The sequence below is a fragment of the Vicugna pacos genome, chromosome 9 (genome assembly GCF_048564905.1).
Source record: "Vicugna pacos chromosome 9, VicPac4, whole genome shotgun sequence".
In the NCBI taxonomy this organism is placed as follows: Eukaryota; Metazoa; Chordata; class Mammalia; order Artiodactyla; family Camelidae; genus Vicugna; species Vicugna pacos.
The window spans coordinates 44,989,589-45,013,933 of record NC_132995.1 but is presented as its reverse complement, the minus strand read 5'-3'; the positions used below and the strand labels follow the sequence as shown (position 1 = coordinate 45,013,933).

The window sequence follows — 24,345 nt, the reverse complement described above, 5'->3', positions numbered from 1 at the left end:
AAGTGGTAACTGGATGCCAAGGAGATTAAAAATTAAGAACCTTGGTCACTGCAGCTGGGAGAAATACTCCCATGTCCACACCTGGCATACAAAGGATGGAGCTGTCCACCTTCAAATGGATTGTGTGACCCCACACACAGAGCAACTCTGTGATGAAGATTATAAACAGAGGTCTAGAGGTTCTCTTCCTGTTTACTAAGCATCACTCAAGTCTTCAGATTCTTGTATGACCAGGAAAGGGTAGGGCTCCCAAATACAACTGAGAGTAAATTGATTACTGCCAAGTGGCAGGCTCAAAGCCCAAATAAAACTCTAAATAAATAAAATAAAAATTTATTTAGAGAAATGTGTCATTTCTAACACTGAAATGTTTTGGAACACATCCATACTGATCATTCTGTGGGGGCTCCACTGAGGATGTTGTAAGTTTTCGTACAGAGCAAATCGAGAATTAGAGCAGTTTCAATAGAGACAATGGTCATGACCTTAATGGAGAAAAGGGAAGCAGAAATCCTTAAAACCCCATGCATAGTCTCTGGATATAATAAACTGTGATGAGAACAAGGATGAAAGAATCTTGTAAGATGTTTTATAATCCCTCAGGCCAAGGTAGAGGAAATAAGGAGGAATGAATTCAGCCTCAATTTTTGAAGAAATTAATTTTTCTGCGAGTCCCAGAGAAACATCAGAAGAGAGAGACCCAAAAGACAAATTCTAAAGGCTCCTCTGATTCCTAAGGTTTAAAAAAAGTGGAAAAAAAATTTAAGCCTAGAACTTCTTCCTAGAATCTGAGATTAGCCTGAGGCCCCCAAATATGGACATGTGCCCTAAGATTTGTACCATCATGTTTTGGTAGGTGGAGAGAAAGTCATCCTTCCTAGAATGGAAATGATAAAATGCTAGTCCTGAGTAGGGCTGAAATTCCTTCGCTGGGACAAGAGACAACCAAGTCTTTGCCCAGGGACATCATCAAGATGCTGGAAGACAAGAAACCATGATGGTTGGAATAGGGTCTTCAGGGCATTGGTAATGCTAAAGTGATTAGAATTCTTGAAATGACCATGGAGCAAATTTCAGCCCCTGTAGATGAATGCCTTGGGACAAGTTTTAAGCCATGGTCTAACTTGGGAGCAGTGGGAAGGTTCTTGAGTCTCACTTAAAAATCAACACTGAAGTTTTCAAATCTTAGGTCATTGGGGTGCTGCAAAAGGAAAATTTAATCTCTCAAAGTACGTGTGAGCCCATTTAGATCATCTCTGTTCCAAGTTCAGAATGAAAGTCGACCTTTCTTTCTACACTTTAACTACAGATGTTGCTGAAGGAAGAGGAGAAAAGAAAGAGGTTGCTCACTATTAGGAGAAGGAGAATCAAACATAAAAAATATTATTCCAAGGATTCCTGCCTTGGCCTTACTGGGGAGCTCAAGGGAGAATTTATACCATTAGCTAAAGATCTCACTGCTGCTTCTCAGAAATGAGGAAACCCCTACTCACAAGCAAGCTATCCAAGAACATTCTGCTTTACCTGTCAGTGATGTGGGCCTAAAAGACAACCTGAGGGTTTGGGGCATGGAGGAGGAGAGGGCCTACACCCACAGCAAGAGCCCAGCCACCCAGAGAGGGACAGCTATCCAGAGACGGGGACCAAATGTTGAGTAAAGAGTGAACCTCTCACTATTTGCTTTGCTTTTGAGAGGATGGGCATTTAATGGCTAGTTACATCCAGGACAAGAATCCATGGCTAATAACATAAAAGTTGTGGCATGCTTGGGGCTGTATCAAGGAATGAGAAGCATGGGAGAGAAGAGACACTTGGTCAAATAAGAGGTTAGGCATCTGGCCCTAGGAGAGGGATAGGGAGAGAGGAAGTGACAGACTTCACTGAGATCAACCAATCCAGTTTGGAGGAGCATAAGTTATGCTGCTGTGTGTCACCCACAGTGAAAATTGGAGGCATTCTTATCTAGCCATCTGAAGTGACTTTTCAAGTTCTTTATTTAAGGGAAGGGCATGATCCAAGATGACAAAATTAGGCTTCCAATCATGGTTATGAAAATGCTAGCCTATGTTGTTCCCTTGCTACAAAAAATTGCTAGAGGAACTAACAGAGCAAGAGAGACAGCAAAAGAAAGAGAAAAGGAATAAAATAATGCCATTTGCAGCAACACAGATGGATCTGAGATCATCATTCCAAGTGAAGCCAGAAAGAAAAACAAAAATACCATATAGTATCACTCATATGTGGAATCTAAAAAAGAAAGAAAGAAAGAAAGAAAGAAAGAAAGAAAGAAAGAAAGAAAGAAAGAAGATGACATTAATGAACTTATCTACAAAGCAGTAACAGACTTACAGATATAGTTAACAAACTTATGGTTATGGGGGGAAGAAGAGTGGGGAGGGATAAATTGGGAGTTCGAGATTTGCAAATACTAACCACTAAACATAAAATAGATTAAAAAACAAATTCTTCTGTATAGCACAGAGAACTACATCAATATCTTGTAGTAACCTATAATGAAAAAGAATATGAAAACAAATATATATATGTATAGTATGACTGAAACATTATGCTGTATACCATAAATTGATACCTTGTAACTGACTATGCTTCAATTAAAAAAAAGAAAGAAAGAAAGAGAAAAGGAAGAATAAGACTCAAGAATAATATTAGAGATGAGGCTGTGAGTGTTGGGGGAGGTGAAACGGGGGGAAAAAAGAAAAGAAATGCCCATCCAGATGTGGTTGAAATTATATTCTCTATACCTTAGCATCTCTGATAGCAACTGGTTTGAATTTTTCTTGAATTTAACTGTTGAAATGAACTTCCTTAAATACTTTTTGGACATAGGCATGGAATCAATCATGTCCTATACACTTGGTCAAACACAAAGACATAGCTGAAATTAAAGTTGGCTTCCCCTCGATAGTACACACACATTCTCTCCAAAAGATTATGTCCACAGCACAAGTAGGAAACACTACTTTTACTGCTGTTTCTTTATTTGTACCTGCTCTCCCACTTTATCTTTAAACATGCCTGGACCATTCTGATTGTTGGTATGTACATGTCAGCTGGGGAATCAGGACAGATGAAGCAGTGGATGGGCAGTGTCCTCTTGCCTTTTTAAACTACTGGTTCTATACAGGAGGAGGTTCTATACCAGGAGGTGAAATGAAGTTTTTAGGCAGGAAAGGCTTTTCTTTTCCCACTTTTTAAAGATGGCACGGTGGCAATCCGGAGATTAAAGCTCATTGTCTGAATGATAAAGCTTCTGGTCCACTGTGTCCTATCATTGTCACAGCTCCTTCTGATTCAATTAGGGATGGCACACTGGGGGATTTCCGCCTGGTTTCCATAGACCTAAGACTTTTATTTTTATCACATATTAACTCCATTTTAAACAAAGCTTTGAAGCTTCCCAGGGCTAATCTTTAGTGAAAATGGAAAGGCAAACAAAAAAGGCTGAAATAAATTCCAATGAAAGCAGCAAAAGTGCTAATTCAGGGAGGATGGAAGGAGATAAAATTGTAAATGGAATTTAAAAGAGTTAAGGATAGATTCAGTAAAAAGAAACATTCAAAACCTCACAGTGATGAGATTAACTAAGACAGTTTGGTTTTTCATTTTATTAGTTTGCTCCACTGCCTGAAGTATCATTTTAAAAAGCAGCAGATTAAAGATACGAACAAGAAATCATTATTAAATTATATGGTTAGCAGGGATTGATCAATGATACTGAAACTGAAAATATAAAAACCATTATACCTAAGCCCTTCTTTTTCCTCATTCTTCATATTTTCTGAAAGTATCTTTTCACTGAAAAAAAAAAAACTCCATATTGATCCCAACCCAAAAGAGATTATTTTTAGAAACTGTATGAAAATTGATCTGGTTAGGGTTATGAAAAGAAATACAGACATGTAGATTAGTTTTGAGAGAATAGAGAAGAATGAGGTATTTGGTCTCTAAAATCCAGGAGTTTAGCTACTGATAAATTACAACAGGTTAAGATTAACTGAGGATGGACAATGTTGTGTTTCACATAGCTCAGCTCCAGTTCTTTAAATGAAAATAAAGAGCACTAGACCCAAGTTATAAAAATCTGACACTGTTTGAATTAGTTAGAAATTTACCACAAAACTCACAGAGTTTTCATAACTAATTTTTTGTGTTCCTATTATATAGAAAGTGGTTTTTCTTACAGACCTATACTTTTCTCCATCTTCCTCTTCCTGAGTAGCAAATATCTTCCACTGGAAATGGGCAATGATGTTACTGCGGTTGTGAATAGTTACAGTTCGCTGATTGGCCAGAGATATGTAGGTCTTCTCAATGGTCAAGGAATTCTTGTCCAGCCTTATATTCATGTCTATGGCAGCTCCATACAGAGATATAAACACTTTTTCACCTAGAAATTAACAAAGTATAAATACACTTTGAGATTTATTCTAGAATGAAGCTACTAGGCTACTTTCCCCCCAGGTGAAGTTAGGAAACATACTACAAGCATTAGACATTTCATTCTTTCCCCCCACATCAATCCAGAAATCAGACATGATCAGAAACCCTAAATGTTATGTTTGATACAGTTATACAGAAACAATCTTGCTTGGTTATTGGAAAAAATACACAAAATATGAAATGGTGTGGTGGGTCCTACCAGACTTTTTCTTCTTTGCAATAGTTCTAAGTCCTATAGCCTGACCATGAGGGCATTTGAGTTCTAGAATTATAACCATTAACCTCATTTCTATTCCAAGCATGAGCTGGATTTCTTAAAGTAATTGCACCAAGTACACCTGGGAAGAGCTGCTCAGCAAGAGGATCTAAGGCCAAAACAAAGGGGATCAGGAAGTAAGAATTAATAACTTTATTAATAGAAAACTGACTATTTAAAAGAAATCACCTGGACAGCAGCATGTAAAACAATGAAGCTAGAACACACCCTTATACCATATACAAAAATCAACTCAAAATGGATTAAAGACTTAAACATAAGACAAGATACAATAAACCTCCTAGAGGAAAACATAGGCAAAACATTATCTGACATACATTTCAAAAATTTTCTCCTAGAAGAAATAAAAGCAAGAATAAACAAATGGGACCTAATGAAACTTACAAGCTTCTGCACAGCAAAGGAAACCAGAAATAAAACAAGAAGAAAACCTACGGAATGGGAGAACATTTTTGCAAGTGAAACCGACAAAGGCTTGATCTCCAAAATATATAAGCAGCTCATACGACTCAATAAGAAAAAAAAAACAACCCAATCCAAAAATGGGCAGAAGACCTAAACAAGCAATTCTCCAAGGAAGACATACAAATGATCAAAAAGCACATGAAAAAATGCTCAATATCACTAATTATCAGAGAAATGCAAATCAAAACTACAATGAGGTATCACCTCACACCAGTCAGAATGGCCGTCATTCAAAAATCCACAAATGACAAATGCTGGAGAGGCTGTGGAGAAAGGGGAACCCTCCTACACTGCTGGTGGGAATGCAGTTTGGTGCAGCCACTATGGAAAACAGTGTGGAGATTCCTCAAAAGACAATGAATAGACTTACCATATGACCCAGGAATCCCACTCCTGGGCTTGTATCCAGAAGGAACCCTACTTCAGAAAGACACCTGCACCCCAATGTTCATAGCAGCACTATTTACAATAGCCAAGACATGGAAACAGCCTAAATGTCCATCAACAGCTGACTGGATAAAGAAGAAGTGGTATATTTATACAATGGAATACTACTCAGCCATAAAAACCGACAACATAATGCCATTTGCAGCAACATGGATGCTCCTAGAGAATGTCATTCTAAGTGAAGTAAGCCAGAAAGAGAAAGAAAAATACCATATGAGATCGCTCATATGTGGAATCTAAAAAACAAAAACAAACAAACAAACAAAAACAAAGCATAAATACAGGACAGAAATAGACTCATGGACAGAGAATACAGACTTGTGGTTACCGGGGGGGGGGGTAGAGGGTGGGAAGGGATAGACTGGGATTTCAAAATTATAGAATAGATAAACAAGATTACACTGTATAGCACAGGGAAATATACACAAAATGTTATGATAAATCACAGAGAAAAAAATGTGACAATGAGTGTGTATATGTCCATGAATGACTGAAAAATTGTGCTGAACACTGGAATTTGACACAACATTGTAAAATGATTATAAATCAATAAAAAATGTTAAAAAAAAATAAATCACATCCCTAAACAACAGCAATTAAAACAAAACAAAAATGAAAAACACATGCGTGTGCACGCGCACACACACACACACACACAATGTCTGCATACTGATTACACAGAGAAAAAATAGAAAAACAGAAACTATGATTAAAGTTTTAAATTTTTTAATGTTAAGAACACCTTTACTCAGCCTAGTAATTTAAGTCCTTGACTTCATTCAGGATGTACCAAATGCCTTGATTCTAGGTATATAAATGAGGCTCCTTGGGCTTGCACGACACAAACCTTCAAACCATATTCTTTCTGATCTCTGTAATGTCACACCAGGTGCCTTCCTCTGACATCAAAGGAAGAAAAGAAAATACTTAAATACCATGAATGTTCTGTTGATCTGTGCTATAATTTTAATCAGAACCCAGAAAGCCTGATCACTTACTTTATTATTTTTAGCAAATATTTCTGCTCCATTTATGATTGTATGAACCAAGCAGCTACTTAACACCTTTTACGCAGTGCAAATGCTCCTTAGGCCCTTTGAACACAGCAAAACTTTTCCCAAAGTTTAAAGAAAAAGTTAAGCATCTGACTCTAGAAGTTTAAATTTCTATTTTAAAATGTATACATAAAGTAAAAAGTTCAGGCATTATAAAAACATATACCATGAAAATAAAAAGTCTGCCTCCCCTTCACTCAATCCTAGAGTGAGAATCCTGCCTTTCAGAGGTAACAACTGTTAGTATTTTCACATACATCTTTCCCAAATAAAGGTATGCACTCTTGTCAACTTTTAAACTTTTTGATGAGTTAAACTGAACAGCCTGATCAGTGAAAACCTGTTGCTTTAAGTTGCATATTCTTAATTGTAGATGATGCTGAACAGTATTTCATGTATTAATTGGTTTCATATATATATGTGGTTCAGATACTAGAACCAACTATGCTTAGTAGTTTAAAGAAAAAAAAAGGATGAGCCTGAAGCTCTATCCAAGAAATAGGAAATTTTTAAAAGATCTAGAAAATTTGATAAACAGCCACACTTTAGGCTCTTATAGAAATAAAATAAAATAATAAAGACCTACATGTAAGACCAGATACTATAAAACTCCTAAAGGAAAACACAGGCAGAACACTCTTTGACATAAATCACAGCAATATTTTTGGGGATCTGTCTCCTAAAGCAAAGGAAATAAAAGTAAAAATTAATAAATGTGACCTAATTAAACTTAAAAGCTTCTGCACAGCAAAGGAAACCATCAATAAAATGACAAGACACTCTACTGAATGGGAGAAAATATTTGCAAATGATACGACCCATAAGGAGTTAACATCCAACATATATAAACAACTCACACAACTCCACATCAAAAAAACCATACAACCCAAGTGAAAAGTGAGCATAAGAAATGAATAGACATTTCTCCAAAGAGGAAATGCAGATGGCCAACAGGTACATGAAAAGATGCCCAACATTACTAATTATCAGAAAAAATGCAAATCAAAACCGCAATGAAATACCACCTCACACCTGTCAGAATTGCTATCATCAAAAAGTTTACACATAACAAATCCTGGAGAAGATGTGGAGAAAAGGAGACCCTCATATGCTGTTGGTGGGATTGTAAATTGGTGCAGCCACTATGGAAAACAGTATGGAGGTTCCTCAAAAGACTGTAAGTAGAACTACTATGTGATCCAGCAATTCCACTCCTGGGTATATATCCAAGAAGAAAAGAAAACACTAATTCAAAAAGATACATGCACCCCAATGTTCTTAGCAGCATTATTTACAATAGCCAAGATATGGAAGCAACCCAGTGTCCATCAAAAGATGGATGGATAAAGAAGGTGTGGCATCTAGATACAATGGAATAACATTCAGCCCTAAAAAAGAATGAAATGTTGCTATTTGCAACAAGGATAGAGTTGGAGGACATTATGCTAAGAGAAAAAAGTCAGAGGAAGATAAATACTGTATGATCTCATTTATATGTGGAATCTAGAAGATACAACAAACTAGTGAATTCAACAAAAAAGAAGCAGAATGACAGACGCAGAGAACAAAGTAGTGGTTACCAGTTGGGAGAGGGAATGGGGAGGGACAATATAGGAGGAGGGGGAAAAGGGTCATTATAGTATTATATGAAACCATGTGTGTGAAACTTTTAAAAATTGTAAAGCACTACAGAATTTAAGAATCTTTCATGAAATAATAAACTAACTAACTAATATCTAACTAACTAACTAATGGGAAAAAATGAAATCATATAGAAAGGAAATATCCTAATTTTTTAAACTCTAAGAATATACTTAATAGGAGAATGTTATCAATTTCACGAAAACTAGTGAAATGACAAATGGTTCAGAAAATACAAAAGGTAATATGAAAAATAAAACCAAATGCAAGATGTAAAACGAATGTGTGAAAGACCAGGCAAATGGAATGAGAAGATGTAAAAGCATTTAACTGAGAACTCAGAAGGAGAGGAAAGAGATAATAAGGCAAAGACAGTATTCTAAGAGATGGTGGTTAAGAGTTTTCTAGGATTGATTAAAGGCATCATTTTAGAATTCAAAAAGTGCAATGAATGTCAAATAGGATAAATTAAAAGAAATTCATATATAAATATACTGCAGTGAAACTAAAGAAAATTAAAGACAAAGAGAAAATCCTAAAAGCAGCTAGAGGAGAAAAGATTATCTTCAACGGACCCAACGTTAGAATTACAGCTATCTTTTCAACTGAAACAATGGAAACTAAAAAACAATAGAATGGCTTCTTCAATACAATGAACAGGAAAACAATGACAATCAAGAATTCTATGGGTTTTCAGCATTTTTTTTTGTCTACAAATGTCTTTGTTTTGTCTTCACTTTTTGAGGATATTTTTTAATGGATAAAGGATTCTAAATTAGTACTTTTTTCTTTCCAGCACTTGCATAATACCATTTTACTGTCCTCTGGCTTCTATAATTTCAGACCCAGCTGAAAAATTTGCCATCAGTATTATTGGTGCTCCTTTTAAGAGACTGTCTCTTTTTCTTCTGACTACTTTTATGATATTGTCTTTGCTTTTGTTTTTAGCAGTATTTGTACCACTAAGGGTTTGCAGAGTTTGTGAACTTTGGGTTAATGTCATTCATCATTTTTGGAAAATTCTCAGCCATTATCTCTTAAAATATTTTTTATCCCATTCTTTGCTCTATTTCTAAGACTCCAATTACATGTGCATTGTCCTCTTGACTGTGTTCCGCATGGTTTTTGCTTTCTGTTTGGTATCTCACCCCAACCCTATTCTTTGTTTTTCTCTCTGTGCTTCAGTTTGGTTATTTTCTATTGACCTGTCTTCAGGTTCACTAATCCCATCTTCTGCTTTGTCCATTTTACTGGTAAAGTAACAATTATTTATTAACTTCCAACATTGTATTTTCAGCATAACATTGTTATTAAACTCTGTCAAAGATGAAACAAATAGGCCAATATACAGGCCAATTACACTTCTGAATATCAATGTATGACCTTAAATAAAAAATTAGCAATCATAATTCATCAGCATATTAAAGCAATGATACTTTGCAACCAAGTGGAGTTTATCTCAGTAATGTGAAGAAACTCTATTGATGTAGAATAGATCTAAGAAGAAAAATTAGATAATCTTCTCCACTGATGCTGAAAAGGAATTTAACAAAATTCAAAAAAATATTTTTTATTAAAAAACTCAAAAAACCCAGGAACTGCTAAAATTAAAACACAGTATAAGTAATTAAAACAGCATAAAGAGATAGATCAATGGAACAGAATAAAAAATCAAAATTTCCAAATACATATTGGAAATTATTGTAAAGGCAGCATCTTGAATCACTAGCGTATTGATGAACTTTGTTTAAAAAGAAGTGCTATTGGGACAACTTGGTAGCCATATGGAAACACATACCTCACAGCTAACATTAGAATAAAGCCAAATGAATCAAATATTTCAATGTTCAGTATGAAACTGTAAAATAGAACAGTACTCAGAAAAATTTCTTCATTACTTTTGGGGGGAAAGTTTTCTAACTGTGACAAAATCCAGATCCCTCTAAAAAACATGAGATTTGATTATATAAACATGAAAAAAGAAATTCTGCATGGTACAAAAAGTCATAAGCAAAAACAAAGGAAAACTGGGTAAAATATTTGCAATTCATATCTGAGACAAGGGGCTAAATCACCAAATATATAAATAGCTGTTAGAAGTAAGTAAGACAATCCAATGGAAGAATGGGAATAGAGAAGAAAGGAAAGAAACGAAAGAAACAAAAGGAAGGAAAGGAAAGAAGGGAAGAAGAGAGAAAGAAAAGGAAAGGAAAAGAGAGAAAAAAGAAAAGAAAGACAAAGAAAGAAAGAAAAGGAAAGGAAAAGAGAGAGAAGAGAAAAGAAAGAGAGAAAGAGAGAGAAAGAAAGAAAGAGAAAGAAAGAAAGAAAGAAAGAAAGAAAGAAAGAAAGAAAGAAAGAAAGAAAGAAAGAAAGAAAGAAAGGAAGGAAGGAAGGAAGGAAGGAAGGAAGGAAGGAAGGAAGGAAGGAAGAAAAAGAAAGAAAAGGAAGGGAAAAGAGAGAGACAGAAAAAAGAAATATAACAGCTTTCTATATGTATTAAAAGATGTTCAGCTTGACTCTATATAATAAAAGAAGTACAACTAAAGATGTATTTATATACCATCTCCCCCATCAGATTGGTAAAACTAAAGTTTGAGAACATAATTTATAGTCAAGACTGTGGGGAGAAGGCACTCTTAGACATTCTGTGGGAATGCAAAATGGTACTATTCTTCCCCACTCCATGGAGTGAATTTGGAACAAAACATCTATCAAAATTACAAAACTATCCTGTAGCCCACTCCTAGGAATTTATCTTATAGATGAGTCAGAACAAGATGAAGGGTATTCATTACAGCACTGTTCTCAATAGCGACAGAGTGAAAACAGCTGGAGCACCACCCATCAAGAGAAGGCTGGTTCAGTAATCTGTGCTAGACCCCAAAGTGCACTACTGTGCGGGTATGAAAAAGTACACAGTGATGTGGAAAGATCTCCAGGATATATGGTTAAGTGGAAAACGCAAGGATTAGAACAATTTACACAGTATGTTATTTTTGTGTAAGGCGGGGGGAAATAAGGAAATGCATTCATGTTTGCATTTATTTGTATAAAAACACTGGAAAGATATATAAGAAACCAATAAAATGAGAACAGGGTCAGGTGAACAAGGTATGATGAAAATAACACTTTTGATACATGCTTTAAAATATTGCTTTAATTTTTGAACATATGAATATATTACTCATCTAAAACTTTAATGCTAAAAAAGGGATTACTGGGCATTCAAGAAACATGTAAAGCTGCTAGCTAGCACTAGTGATGAGAGAAATATAAAATAAAATAAAATAAAATAAAATAAAATAAAATAAAATAAAACCATTTTGTAACCACTAGATTAACAAAAATCAAAACAGTATGACAATCCTGTTTTGGCAGTATATTGGCAAACATTTGGGAAAACAAGAATTTTCATATACTGCTGATGGAAATAGACTGGTACAACCAGTTGAGTATCCAGTAAAGCTCAAGATACATTGGCCATATAACTCAGCAATTTCACTTCTAGATATTTATCCTTGTGGACAATCTCACAAACTACACAAGAAGACATACATAAAGACACTCACTGCAGCATTGCTTGTAACAGCAAAAAGCTAGAAACATGCTTATATTCAGTAGAAGAATACATAAATTACAGTATTTTCATATGCTGAAGTATGTTATGTTAAAATGAATCACAGCTATGTAACTACTATATGTTTAAATCTTTAAAACATAATGTTGACTGAAAAAGTCAAGTTGGGAAATGGTATATACAGTAATATGCAATTTATGTGAAGTTTAAAACTATTCAAGACAATAGCATATATTGTTTATAGATAAGTAGATATGTAGGAATGGCATGAAAATGCACCCAATACAGCTCCTCTGTAAACTAAGGCAGGGGAGTTATATCAGGAAAGAGTAACAAAGTGATACCAAATCTATAATCAGTTTAGTTATCCATAAAATAAAACATCTGAAAGAAATATATTTAGAAAAATGTTGAGATGTCCTAAATATAATGGTTGTTAACTATGTTATTTCTGTGCTTTTGCAATTATTTGAAACATTGTTTAAAAACTAATCAAGGAAAAACATTCAAGGGCTTACTTATTTCATACAAATCTAGAGGTCAGAGAGACTAATGCCATCAACTTGAGTTGTTCACTGCAAAATGTTCCTTCCCAGAAATAAAGCAAGAGCCACTGTACTCTTTTCAAAAACCACCTAATACTGATTTTTTTCACTACCATCTTCCAAAAATCGTCAGATCCACCAAGTGAAGAAAGCAATTAACTCTTCATCTTGTTTCCACAGCTGTTGAAGGACTTTCATGATGATAATCTTAAGTAGGGTCCCCAACCTCTAGCTACTTAGAAGACTCAAAGGAGAAAGCGGTGTTATGCCTGTGAGAACGGGTAAGGCTGCCTTATCGTTGGTATTTTTTGTGCCCTTGGAGTGCCTGTTCCCATTATGGCTCTGTTTTGGTTTCTGGGGTTGAATTCTGCAGTCACTGTAGATGAGGCTAGCCACAGTCATTTATTATGTCCTAGTAAAGACGTATTTTATGGAAGGTCTCATTACCTCTTGCAAGTTTTGCTACTATCAATCAAGCAAAAACAAGTATGAACAAAACTAATTTTACCCCCTCCAATGTGAAACTAGCTATATACACAATACATTTTATACTGTGGTTTTAGTTACTTTCAGACAACAGAGGACAGTAAATAAAATATATGAGCAGAGCCATAGATTCTCTTGGGAACTGGCAAGTTGATGGAAAGAATGTTTCTCATCTCTTGGTCACAGCAGGGTCAGATTCACCACTCAAGTGGATTGCTGAATCAAACTTCTTCAGAAGTGCTCTTTCTTTGAAGGGTTCAGGAAACAAATTACACAACTTGACTGAGCTCACCCAGCACATCAATGGAAATGCCAAAATTGGTATTCTTAACCTACATGGAAGGCAGTGTAGGGTTATAGAAAGCATGCTGGCCTCAGAGGAGTCCAAAGACCAGGGTTTAAGTTCCAGCTTTACTTAGGTGTACAGTCATTTAATGCCTCTAGGCCTCAGTTTACTTCCCCCTAAAAGGAAGGGAGTTGCAGAGATGTCCTCTAATGTCCTTTTAAATACTAACATCTAATGACTTGAGAGTCTTCACTTGCTATGCAGTTTACGAAAACACTCCACTTCCCTAAACAATCTCTGACCATCAGTTTATCCTAACTTCTGGCTATTCCCTATCCTAAGCTGCAGAATAAGAAACTAAGAAAAGAAAACTAGGTCAAGGAATGTTTGCATTGGCTCTAAAACATTTGCTTCTTTTATAATGACTGTGTTTTGCTAGATTTTGTAATTATAATGGCACATGTTTATAATTCATTATAATAATCACACAATTGACACAAAGCTCATAGAGCTAAGTCTGCACAGGTATATTCAGATACATATTATTTAGTAGTTTCACCTGCACGATTTCATATCACACTCAATTACTATATTATATTTTGGTACTCATTTATTAGCCTTTAGGAGGAAAAAATTTTCTTCATGGTTTATTAGCATAAAATACACAATTGACCATAAAGCTGCTCTATGAAGTACTAATATTACAGTTGCTTGCATGTTTAATAATATTACATCATCACACCCCTTTAGGGAAAAGAGCCCATTCGCCGATTTCTGATTCCTGAATTGAAATATCTCCTCTTCACTAAGAGACAAAATACTTTTTAAAATGCTGAATAAGTGCACCAGCTCTATTTCCTGATTATGCCACTAGTTAATGCCACTTCTCTGATGACAGTAACTTCAGCAGGCATCAAAGAAAATCACTGCTGTGCTTCTACTTTACTGCTCATCCAAATAACCTAAGTTTCAATAACAATGTCTTTTTTAAAAGCCTGTTCTGAATACTAATATTTCCTTGAATCCTTAGATTATATAAAGCTTCTTAATATCAACTGAAAAACGTAAAACTTAAGGCAATTAACCATTTGTTTCTCTCCTAATAGTCAATATTTTCACTTCTCAGTTTTACTCGAATAATGGAACTAATTTACTCAGTGTTCTGATTTCATTTCAGTTTGGGTTTTGTTGTTGTGAATGTAGCTTTGAGAAATTGAATTTTTAATCTCTTCTGGATGGATTAGTTTGTAAAAGGTATCAAGTTACTTTAGTTCCTTCTCAGATTTAGACTATAATAAAAAGGTAACTGTATTATTTCTGGTATAAAATCAATTGCTTGAACAAACTTGATTTTACTACAGAAGAGCATATACAGCAGGAAAGGAAGGGAGAGTTCTGGTTCAGGAAAATGCTAATAAATAAAATATCAGACATCAGTGAAATTTATACTTGACTTCTTTAACTGCTAGAGCACTAGTTCAAACTCCAGTTGTCAAAAAAGCAAAATCTCCTAGCTGCATTTAATGAAGTGGAGGACCCACAGTGGAAAGGTATAAACACAACTGTTAGAAATGTGATTGACAATAAAACCAAGAGCTGATTTTTTGAAAGTGTAAACCAAATTGACAAACTTCTGGCCAGGCTCACCAAGAAGAAAAGAGAGAGGACCCAAATAATCAAAGTAAGAAATGAAAAAGGAGAAATAACAACTGATACTGCAGAAATTAAAAAAAAAATAAGAGAATACTGTGAACAATTTATATGCCAACAAATTGGACAACCTAGAAGAAATGGACAAGTTTCTAAAAATATATAGTCCACCAAAACTACTAAATCAGGAAGAAATAGATAATTTGAACAGACTGATCACTAGAAGTGAAGTAGAATCTATTAAACACAAACAAACAAACAAACAAACAAAACGTCCCTTTAAACCAAAGTTGAGGACCTGATGGCTTCACTGGGGGATTCTACCAAACATACAAAGAAGTTATAGTGATCCTTCTCAAAAATCTTCCAAAACACTGAAGAGGAGGAAATACTCCCAAACTCATTTTATGAAACTACCATTGCCCTGGTAACAAAACCAGACAAAGACATTACCAAAAAAGAAAATTACAGGCCAATATATTTGATGAACATAGATGCAAAAATTCTCCACAAAATATTAGCAAACTGAATCCAATAACACATAGAAAAGATCATATACCACTATCAAGTTGGATTCATTCCAGGATCACAAGGATGGTTCAACACATGCAAATCAATCAGTGTGATACACCACATCAATAGAAGAAAAGATAAAAACCACATGATCATCTCAACAGATGCCAAACAAGCATTTGATAAAATTCAGCATCCATTCATGATAAAAACTTACCAAAGTGGGTATAGTGGGAACATATCTCAACATAGTAAAAGCTATTTATGACAAACCTACAGCCAACATAATACTCAATGGTGAAAAGCTGAAAACTCTCCCTCTAAAATCTGGAACAAGACAAAGATGCCTATTCTTATCACTTCTACTCAAGTACTGGAAGTCCTAGTCACAGCAATTAGATAAGAAAAAGAAATAAAACGGATCCAAATTGGAAGGATAGAGGTAAAAATTATGAGTATATGACAACAACATGATACTATATATAGAAAATCCTAAAGACTCCACACAAAAACTGCCAGAACTGATAAACGAATTCAGCAAGATAGCAGGATACAAGATTAACATACAGAAGTATGTTGCATTCTTTACACTAATAATGAAACATCAGAAACGGAAAGTATAAAAAAAATCCGTTTTAAAATTGCATCAAAAAATAAAATAAAATACTTAAGAATAAACCTGACCAAGGAGGTAAAACACTTACACGCCGAGAACTGCAAAACAATGATAAAGGAAACTGAAGATGATTTAAAGAAATGGAAAGCTACCTCATGTTCTTGGAATGGAAGAATTAGTGTTGTTAAGATGGCCATACCACACAAAATAATCTACAGATTTAATGCAATCCCTATCAAATTACCCAGGACATTCTTCACAGAACTAGAACAAATAATCCTACAATTCATATGGAATCACAAAAGACCCAGAATTGCCAAAGCAATATTGAGGAAAAAGAACAAAGCTGGAGGCATAACCCTCCCAGACTTCAAACAATACGACAAAACTACAGTAATCAAAACAGCAAAGTACTAATGCAAAAACAGACATATGGATCAATGGAATAGAACAGAGAGCCCAGAAATAAATCCACACACCTACAGTCAATAATCTTTGACAAAGGAGTCAAGAATATACAATGGAGAAAAGATAGTCTCTTCAGCAAGTGGTGTTAGGAAAGCTGGATAGCCATATGTCAATCAATGAAGTTAGAACACTCCCTCACATCATACACAAAAATAAACTCAAAGTGGCTTAAAGACTTAACTATAAGACAGAACTCCATAAAACTCCTAGAAGTGAACATAGGCAAAACATTCTCTGACATAAATCACAGCAATGTTTTCCTAGGTCAGTCTTTCAAAGGACTAGAAATAAAAGTAAAAATAAACAAATGGGACCTAATCAAACTTACAAGCTTTTGCATAGCAAAGGAAACTGTAAACAAAATGAAAAGACAACCTATGGACTGGGGGGAAATACCTGCAAATGAGGTGACTGGCAAGGGCTTAATCTCCAAAATATACAACTATCTTATACAACTCAATAATGATGACAATAACAACAACAACAAAAACCCAATCAAAAAATGCACAGAAGACCTAAACAGACATTTCTTCAAAGAAGATATACAGAAAGCCAACAGGAACATGGAAAGATGCTCAACACTGCTAATGATTAGAGAGAGGCAAATCAAAATGACAACGAAGTTTTGTCAGAATGTCATTTAAAAATCCACAAACTATAAATGCTGGAGAGGGTGTGGAGAAAAGGGAACCTTCCTACACTGGTGGTGGGAATGTAATTTAGCGCAGCCACTATAGAAAACGGTATGGAGGTTCCTTTAAAAACTAAAAATAGACTTACCATATGATCCAGCAATACCACTCCTGGGCACATATCCAAAGAAAACTCTATTTTGAAAACTCCAATCTTTATAGCAGCACTATTTACAACAGCCAACATAGAAGCAACCTAAATTTCCATCAGCAGATGAATGGATAAAGAAGACACACACACACACAGACACACACACACACACACATACATACACACAAAATGGAATACTGCTCAGCCATTAAAATTAAATAATGCCACTTGCAGCAACATGGATGGACCTAGAGATTATCATACTAAGTGAAATAAGCCAGAGAAATACAAAAATGGAATCTAAAAATGATACAAATGAACTTGTTTACAAAACAGAAACAAGTTTTTTAAACAGAAACTCACAGACATGAAAAACAAACTTTTGGTTACCAAAGGGGAAAGGGGAGGAAGTGATAAATTAGACGTTTGGGATTAGCAGACACAAACTACTATATATATAAAACAGACAAACAACAAGGACCTACTGTATAGCACAGGGAACTATATTCAATATCTTGCAATAACCTATAATGGAAAAGAATATGAAAAAGAAAAAAAATATATATATACATATATGTATAACTGAATCACTATGCTGTACACCAGAAACTCATACAACTATAACAGAAACAAAACAAAAAAGAAAGAAGGAGAAGGAGGAGGAGGAGGAGGAGAAAGAAAAGAAATATGATTCAGCACTCCCTGCTGAGGAGTATCAATGCTCCTCTTTGTGGAATATCGTTTGAGGAAGTATGAAGAAAAACCGATGCTAAATTTCCCTCCTCAAATTAATTCATACTTCAAACAGCTGCATAAAGTTCAATCAGATGCTTATTTAGTGAAATGAGAAGCCAGTGATCAAGACTGCTTGAAAAAGCTCTGTGATTAATTGTGTTTGGGTAATCATTAACTGTTTTTCAGTAATGACAGTTTAGAGGTCCTGGTCATTGATAACCCACAATAAAGATGAAGGCATATTCTTATCAGCAGTTCATTTCATGTAAGGAGAAATGCTACAAGACAGTTTACCTCTGTATGCAATGGTTAGAAAGTGACTTTATTCATAAATCAAGGTTAACACCAAAACCTCAGGGTATGGAAATCAACTTTTTGATGCATGATTACATTTTAATATACAAATATTCATTTCCTTTAGCATAGGACTATAAATGTAAGTATGGGTGTCAACCCCAATACTCCCATAAAACTAAAATCCAGATTGAGGGTCACTGGGAGAATGTAGCTGCATTTCAAAGTCAATGATTACAGGAGTACAAAATGCATGTGTAGTAATATGAGAGATTAGGGAGATGATCTCCTATGGTTTAAAAAAAAGCACTGCACAGGAGTTGAGTCTGAGGTTGGGTTCTAATTATACTTCTGACCAGTTAAATGTCTGTGGGCAAATCACTTAATTTCATAAGTCTTCAGTTTTACATGTGTAAAATCTAAGGACTGGATTAGATTATCACTGAAATCTTCTCTCAAGGTTTGATTCTATTGCTCTATGACCACTCTAAGCTTGTTGGTCTCAAAAACTTTTGACATTGTAACCCCAACATATGTAAACTTCTTTGTTTATAAATTATACCACTATACTAGAACAGGCACATGCCAACTGTATTAAAAAAACAACCCAAAATATTAAAAGAGCATGAGATAAAAATATTTTAAAGATAACTTATTGATACATTTACCAATTTACCAACAATTATTTTAGTGAGAGAAAAAATGTTGATTATGCTTCCTTGTTTTTTAAACTCTTGGTTTAAACATTGCGATATAGTAATCCAAAAAAGGTAATTCTCAGGCCATACATTTTTTCAATACTTAATCTTGGGGCTGATATAAACAAAAATGATACCTCACAAGGATATGGAGATCCAGATGGAAGAAATGTATCACTGATTGAGTTTTTTAACACTCATTATTTTTCACTTTCATCCACTAGCAACACTAATAACATGAAGACTTTTGTTGAAATTTAGCTAATAATTTTCTCATAAAGGTAATAATTACTTCACAATCAAACAGAAGATCCAAATCCAAATATATTAGAAGCTGCATTCAACATAAAAGGACTGAACAGTACAAAGGACTGAACTGAATTAAAATTCTCAAACTGGATTAAAAAACAATATGGTGATGCTTCCACACAGCACACTTTAAATATGAGGACACACAAAAGTTGAAAGAAAAAGAAAGAATATACTATGGATACACTAATCAAAAGAAAGCTACTGTACTATACAAATACCAAAAATCTTGTTAATGTTAGAAATCTTGTTAATGATTTAGAGACATTTCATAATGATAAAATAGTTAATTCAACAGGAAGTTATAATAAACCAAAATGTATACACACCAAGTATCACAGCCTCAAAGTACATAAAATGTAAATTGATATCACCAAAAAAGAGAAATACAAAATTCACAATCATAGCAGTGGATTTGAATAACATCCTGCAATAACAAATAAAATAAGGAGAAAAAATAGTAAAGACATAGACTGAACAACATGATTACTAACAAACTTGACCTAACTGATATTAATGGAACTTGTACCCTTTTCAAGTGTACAGAGCTCATTTACCAAAACAGAACATATTCTGGTCCATAATGTAAGTCTCAACTATTTTCACGGATAAAAATCATTAAGAATTTGTTTTCTGTTGCTGGTGGAACTCAACTAGAAATCAGTAACACAAAGAAAACTAGAAAAATCTTCAAATGTTTGAATATTAAGTAACACACTGCTAAGTAGCCCATAGGTCAAAGAATTGGTAAAAATGGAAATTCTAAAATATTTTCAATTAAGTGTTAATGGAAATGAAACATATAAAAACATATGGGCTGAAGATAAAGTCAGGTTTAGAGGAAAATTTATTGACTTAAATGCATATGTTAGAAAAGAAGAAAGGTTATAAATCAGTGCTCTAAGCATCTCTCCTAAGATTTAGAAAAAGTATAACAAATTAAACCCCCGAAAAGTAGAAGAAATGAAATAACAAAGAGTAGAAATCAATGATATTGAAAAGAAATGAATGATAGAGGAAATAATCAAAAGTTGATTATCTGAATAAATAAAATTGATAAATCCCTAACAATATAGATCAAGAAACAGAAAGATACAAATTACCAGTATCAATAATGAAAGAGGAGATATCATTTCAGGTCCTATAGGCATTATAGAGAGAATGGTTTATAAACAATTTTATGACAGTAAATTAATATTTTCTGAGTAAATGGGAAAATTCCTTGGAAAAGTTTACCAAAAATTACACAAGAAAAAAAGAGAAACAACTTAGTAGATCCATATCTCCTAAAGAAAACTGAATAAATTTTTTAAAGGCTCTAGAACCAGATGGCTTGAACAATGAATTTTTCAATCATTTAAGGAAGAAATAATATGAATCTTAAAAAAAACTTTTCCAGAGGGAATTTAAAAAGAGAATAATCCCCAATTTGTTTTATGAGATCAATTTGTTTTTTCAGATCAAAAACAAAGGCACTACATGAAAAGAAAATTACAGGCAGGGCAATCTTTCTCATGAGTTTGGATGTCAAACTCTCAAACAAAATATTAGGAAATCTAATCCAGTAATTTATTAAAATAACATTAAAAACTTAGATTTACCCCAGAATATAGCAGGGATTTAGCATTTGAAATTCAATCTGTGCATTAGAAGAATAAAGGTGAAATGATATATAATCATCTCAATAAAAGCATAAGTAATTGATGAAATTCAACACCCATTCAAGATTAAAAGTCTTAGAAACCTAGAGACAGAAGGGAATTCTCTTAATTTGATAGAGTATCCACTAAAGACTTCATACTAATTGATGAAACACTGAGCACTTCGCCTCTGAGACTGAGAACAAGGATGTTCACCATCATCGTTTCCACTGAACATTGTACTGAAGTCCTAGCCTATGCAAGAAAGAATAAGAAATAAAAGGCTAATGGGTAAAAAAGAATAAAACTATGATTATTTGCAAATGACTGATTATATATAAGCAAAACCCAAAATCATCTACAGATAAACCATGAGCTAATAAGTAAATTTATCAAGGTCAGTAGATAAAAGACAACATACAAAATTCAACTGTATTTTGATACACTCACAAAAAATTAGAAAATAAAATTAGGAAAAAACTACCCTAGTTATAAAAGAAAAAATGACAAACTATTTCACCAAAATTAAATTACTTTGCTAATGAAAAGCCCTGTTAAGAAAAGCAGAAAGATAATCCACTGATTGTGAGAAAATATTAACAATAATAACTTCTGAAAGACGTATTGAGAATATATAAACACTACAAGCCAATAACAGAATGATAAATAATCCAATAAAGAATGGGAAAAATATTTAATAAACATTTGGGAATAAAACAGTCAGAAGCACATGAAAAGTTACTTAACATTATAGGTCATTAGGGAAATGCAAATTTAAGCCAGAATAGATATCACTTCACATCCACTAGAATGACTAAAATTAAAGCAAAACAAATGAACAAACATAACAAAACAGAAACAGATTCATAGATACAGAGAACAAACTGGTGGTTGCCAGAGGGGAGAGGAGTGGACAGATGGGCAAATAGGGACAGGGGATTAAAAGGTACAAACCTCCAGCTGTAAAACAAATGTTACAGGGATGTAATGTACAGCGTTGGGAATACAGTCAATAATATTGCAATAACTTTGGATGGTGATGATGGTTATTAATACTTATTTACCACAGGGACCATTTTGCAATGCATAAAAATATCAAATCACTATGTTATACATCTGAAATTAATATAACATAAGATAATTATGCCTCAATTAAAAAAAGAGACTAACACAACCAAGAGTTGATGAGGATGTGCAGTAACTGAAACCCTCATCTAGTGCTGGTTTCAACCACTTTAGAAAACTATTTGGAAGTTTCTTATAAAGTTAAACAAATAACTATTTTATGACCCAGCAATTCTACTTCCAAATATTTACCCCGTATGTGTACACACACACACACACACACACACACAATCCTTGTACAATAATGGCTATAAAGCTTTATTCACAGTAGCCCAAAACTTTAAACAATTCAAAGTTACATTAACAAAAGAATGGATAAACTATGTACAATCATACAGTGGAATAATGCTCAGGAGTAAAAAGGGACTTACCAACACACACAACAATATGAATAAATCTCAAAAACATTACGTTGAATGAAAGAAACCTGACACAAAAGAGTATACAGTGTATGAGTACATTTACTTGAAGTCCAAGAATAAGCAAAACTAATACAGTGTGATAGAAATCAGAATCTCTGGGATGGGGGATGGAGGGATTGACCGGAATACGAGGGAAACTTCTGAGGTGATAGATGTTTTATATCATGAATGAGTTACAAAGGTATTTACATTTGTCAGAATTCATCAAACTGTACATTTAAGATCTCTGTATCTCATTGTATCTAAATCACACCTCAATTTTTAAAAAGTGGTAACAAATCATACAATCATCAAAGATGAATAAATATATAGGAATAAATCTATCAAAATGTTCAAGACTTATACCCAGAAAACTACTGCTGAGAGAAATTAAAGAAAACTTAAATGTATACAGGAGTAAACTATGTTTACAATATCATATATAGAAAGGACTGTAAAGTAGTGGGAAAGGATGAACTATCATATAAGTATTGCTGAACAATGTGAAAGAAGACATACATTACAGTCAGTTTTAAGCAGCAAATTAAACAAACTGGAGATTGAAATAACTAAAATACTCAATAAAAATATTTTTCAAATTACTTTAAAATTCATCACTAACCCGATAGGAAAATAAAGACATCAAAGTGAAGTGAAGAATACCGGGAAATAATCTAGTGCCAAGGCTGTATTTCACCCTAGTGGCTTTTGTTAACCCTTGAACTTCTGCTTTAACTATTGCATCAGGTGACTAGGATAGGACAAAAAGTCCATGACCTGCTCAAAGTGAGAATGCTAAATCCAAAAACTATAAAACACAAAGAGGCATAAGATATGATGGGGTTCAGGACACACTGTCACAAAATATGGCACCTTGGCATATTGAATATTTCAAGCTGAACGAATATAAGAAATGGCAGGTACAAGATGGATCTTCTTAACTTCTCCTGAGGCAGGTCATAAGATTCTTCCATGTGAGAGATGCCCTCCAATATCTGATGGAAAGAAGCATCCTTATCTTCGAATACAGAGGGACACCAAGAAGTATCTGAATAAACAGGCCTTATCAGTTTACTACACTTAGCTCATACCCTTTTTTGTCCTATCACAATTTCCCACAATGCTCCACTCTTCTTCAAACCTAGCATTAAAACATTCAGATTTCACCACTCCTTCAGGTCTTCATTTCCTTGTGAAGGCTCCCATATCATGTAAAACACACATTAAATCAATGTTTACATTTTTCTCTTGTTAATCTGTCTTTTGTTACAGGAGCCACAGCCTAAAAAACTGAAAGGATACAGGAAAAAGATATTTTTCCTCCTCTACAGATACAATGGTTGAAAACCATAAGAAACAACAAACAGCAAAATAAATAAATAAACAAATAAATGAGCAGACAATATGTCTGAATTATCAGATACAGAATATAAATAACTGTTTAATACATTTAATAAATTGGAAATGTGAAAAACAAGAGTAGAGATCAATCAGATTTGCCAAGAACCAATAAAACTTTCAGAAATTAAAATGATTATAATAATTGAAAAATTATAACTCAGCAGATGAGTCTTCATTGAAGAGGGAATTACTGAATGGGGTAATAGATAGGAAGAAGGTATCCAGAGAAGTCTACAAAGACAAAGAAATGGAAAACATAAAAAAAATGTTAATAGGAATAAATAATAGACTACTAGTAGATTAAGTAATAGACTAATAGAGTAACTAATTGGAATTCCAGAACAAGATAACAGAATGGAGAAGAGTCAATAATCCACTTGGGAAAAAAAAAGAAACATGGTCCCTACCTCACACATATGCAAAAATGAAATCAAAGATGTATCATTAACTTAAACATAGCCGCTAAAACTAT

The 24,345-nt window shown here is 34.0% G+C and overlaps 1 protein-coding gene across 1 annotated transcript in view; it reads right to left on the bottom strand.

Moving 5' to 3' along the window:
* Window positions 1–24,345, bottom strand: part of HYDIN (HYDIN axonemal central pair apparatus protein) — a 478,970-nt gene that overhangs the window by 234,644 nt on the left and 219,981 nt on the right. Inside the window, exon 15 of the mRNA XM_072967685.1 lies at window positions 4,207–4,408. Within this exon, the coding sequence (XP_072823786.1) occupies window positions 4,207–4,408 (202 nt within the window). The remainder of the gene's footprint in view (window positions 1–4,206; window positions 4,409–24,345) is intronic.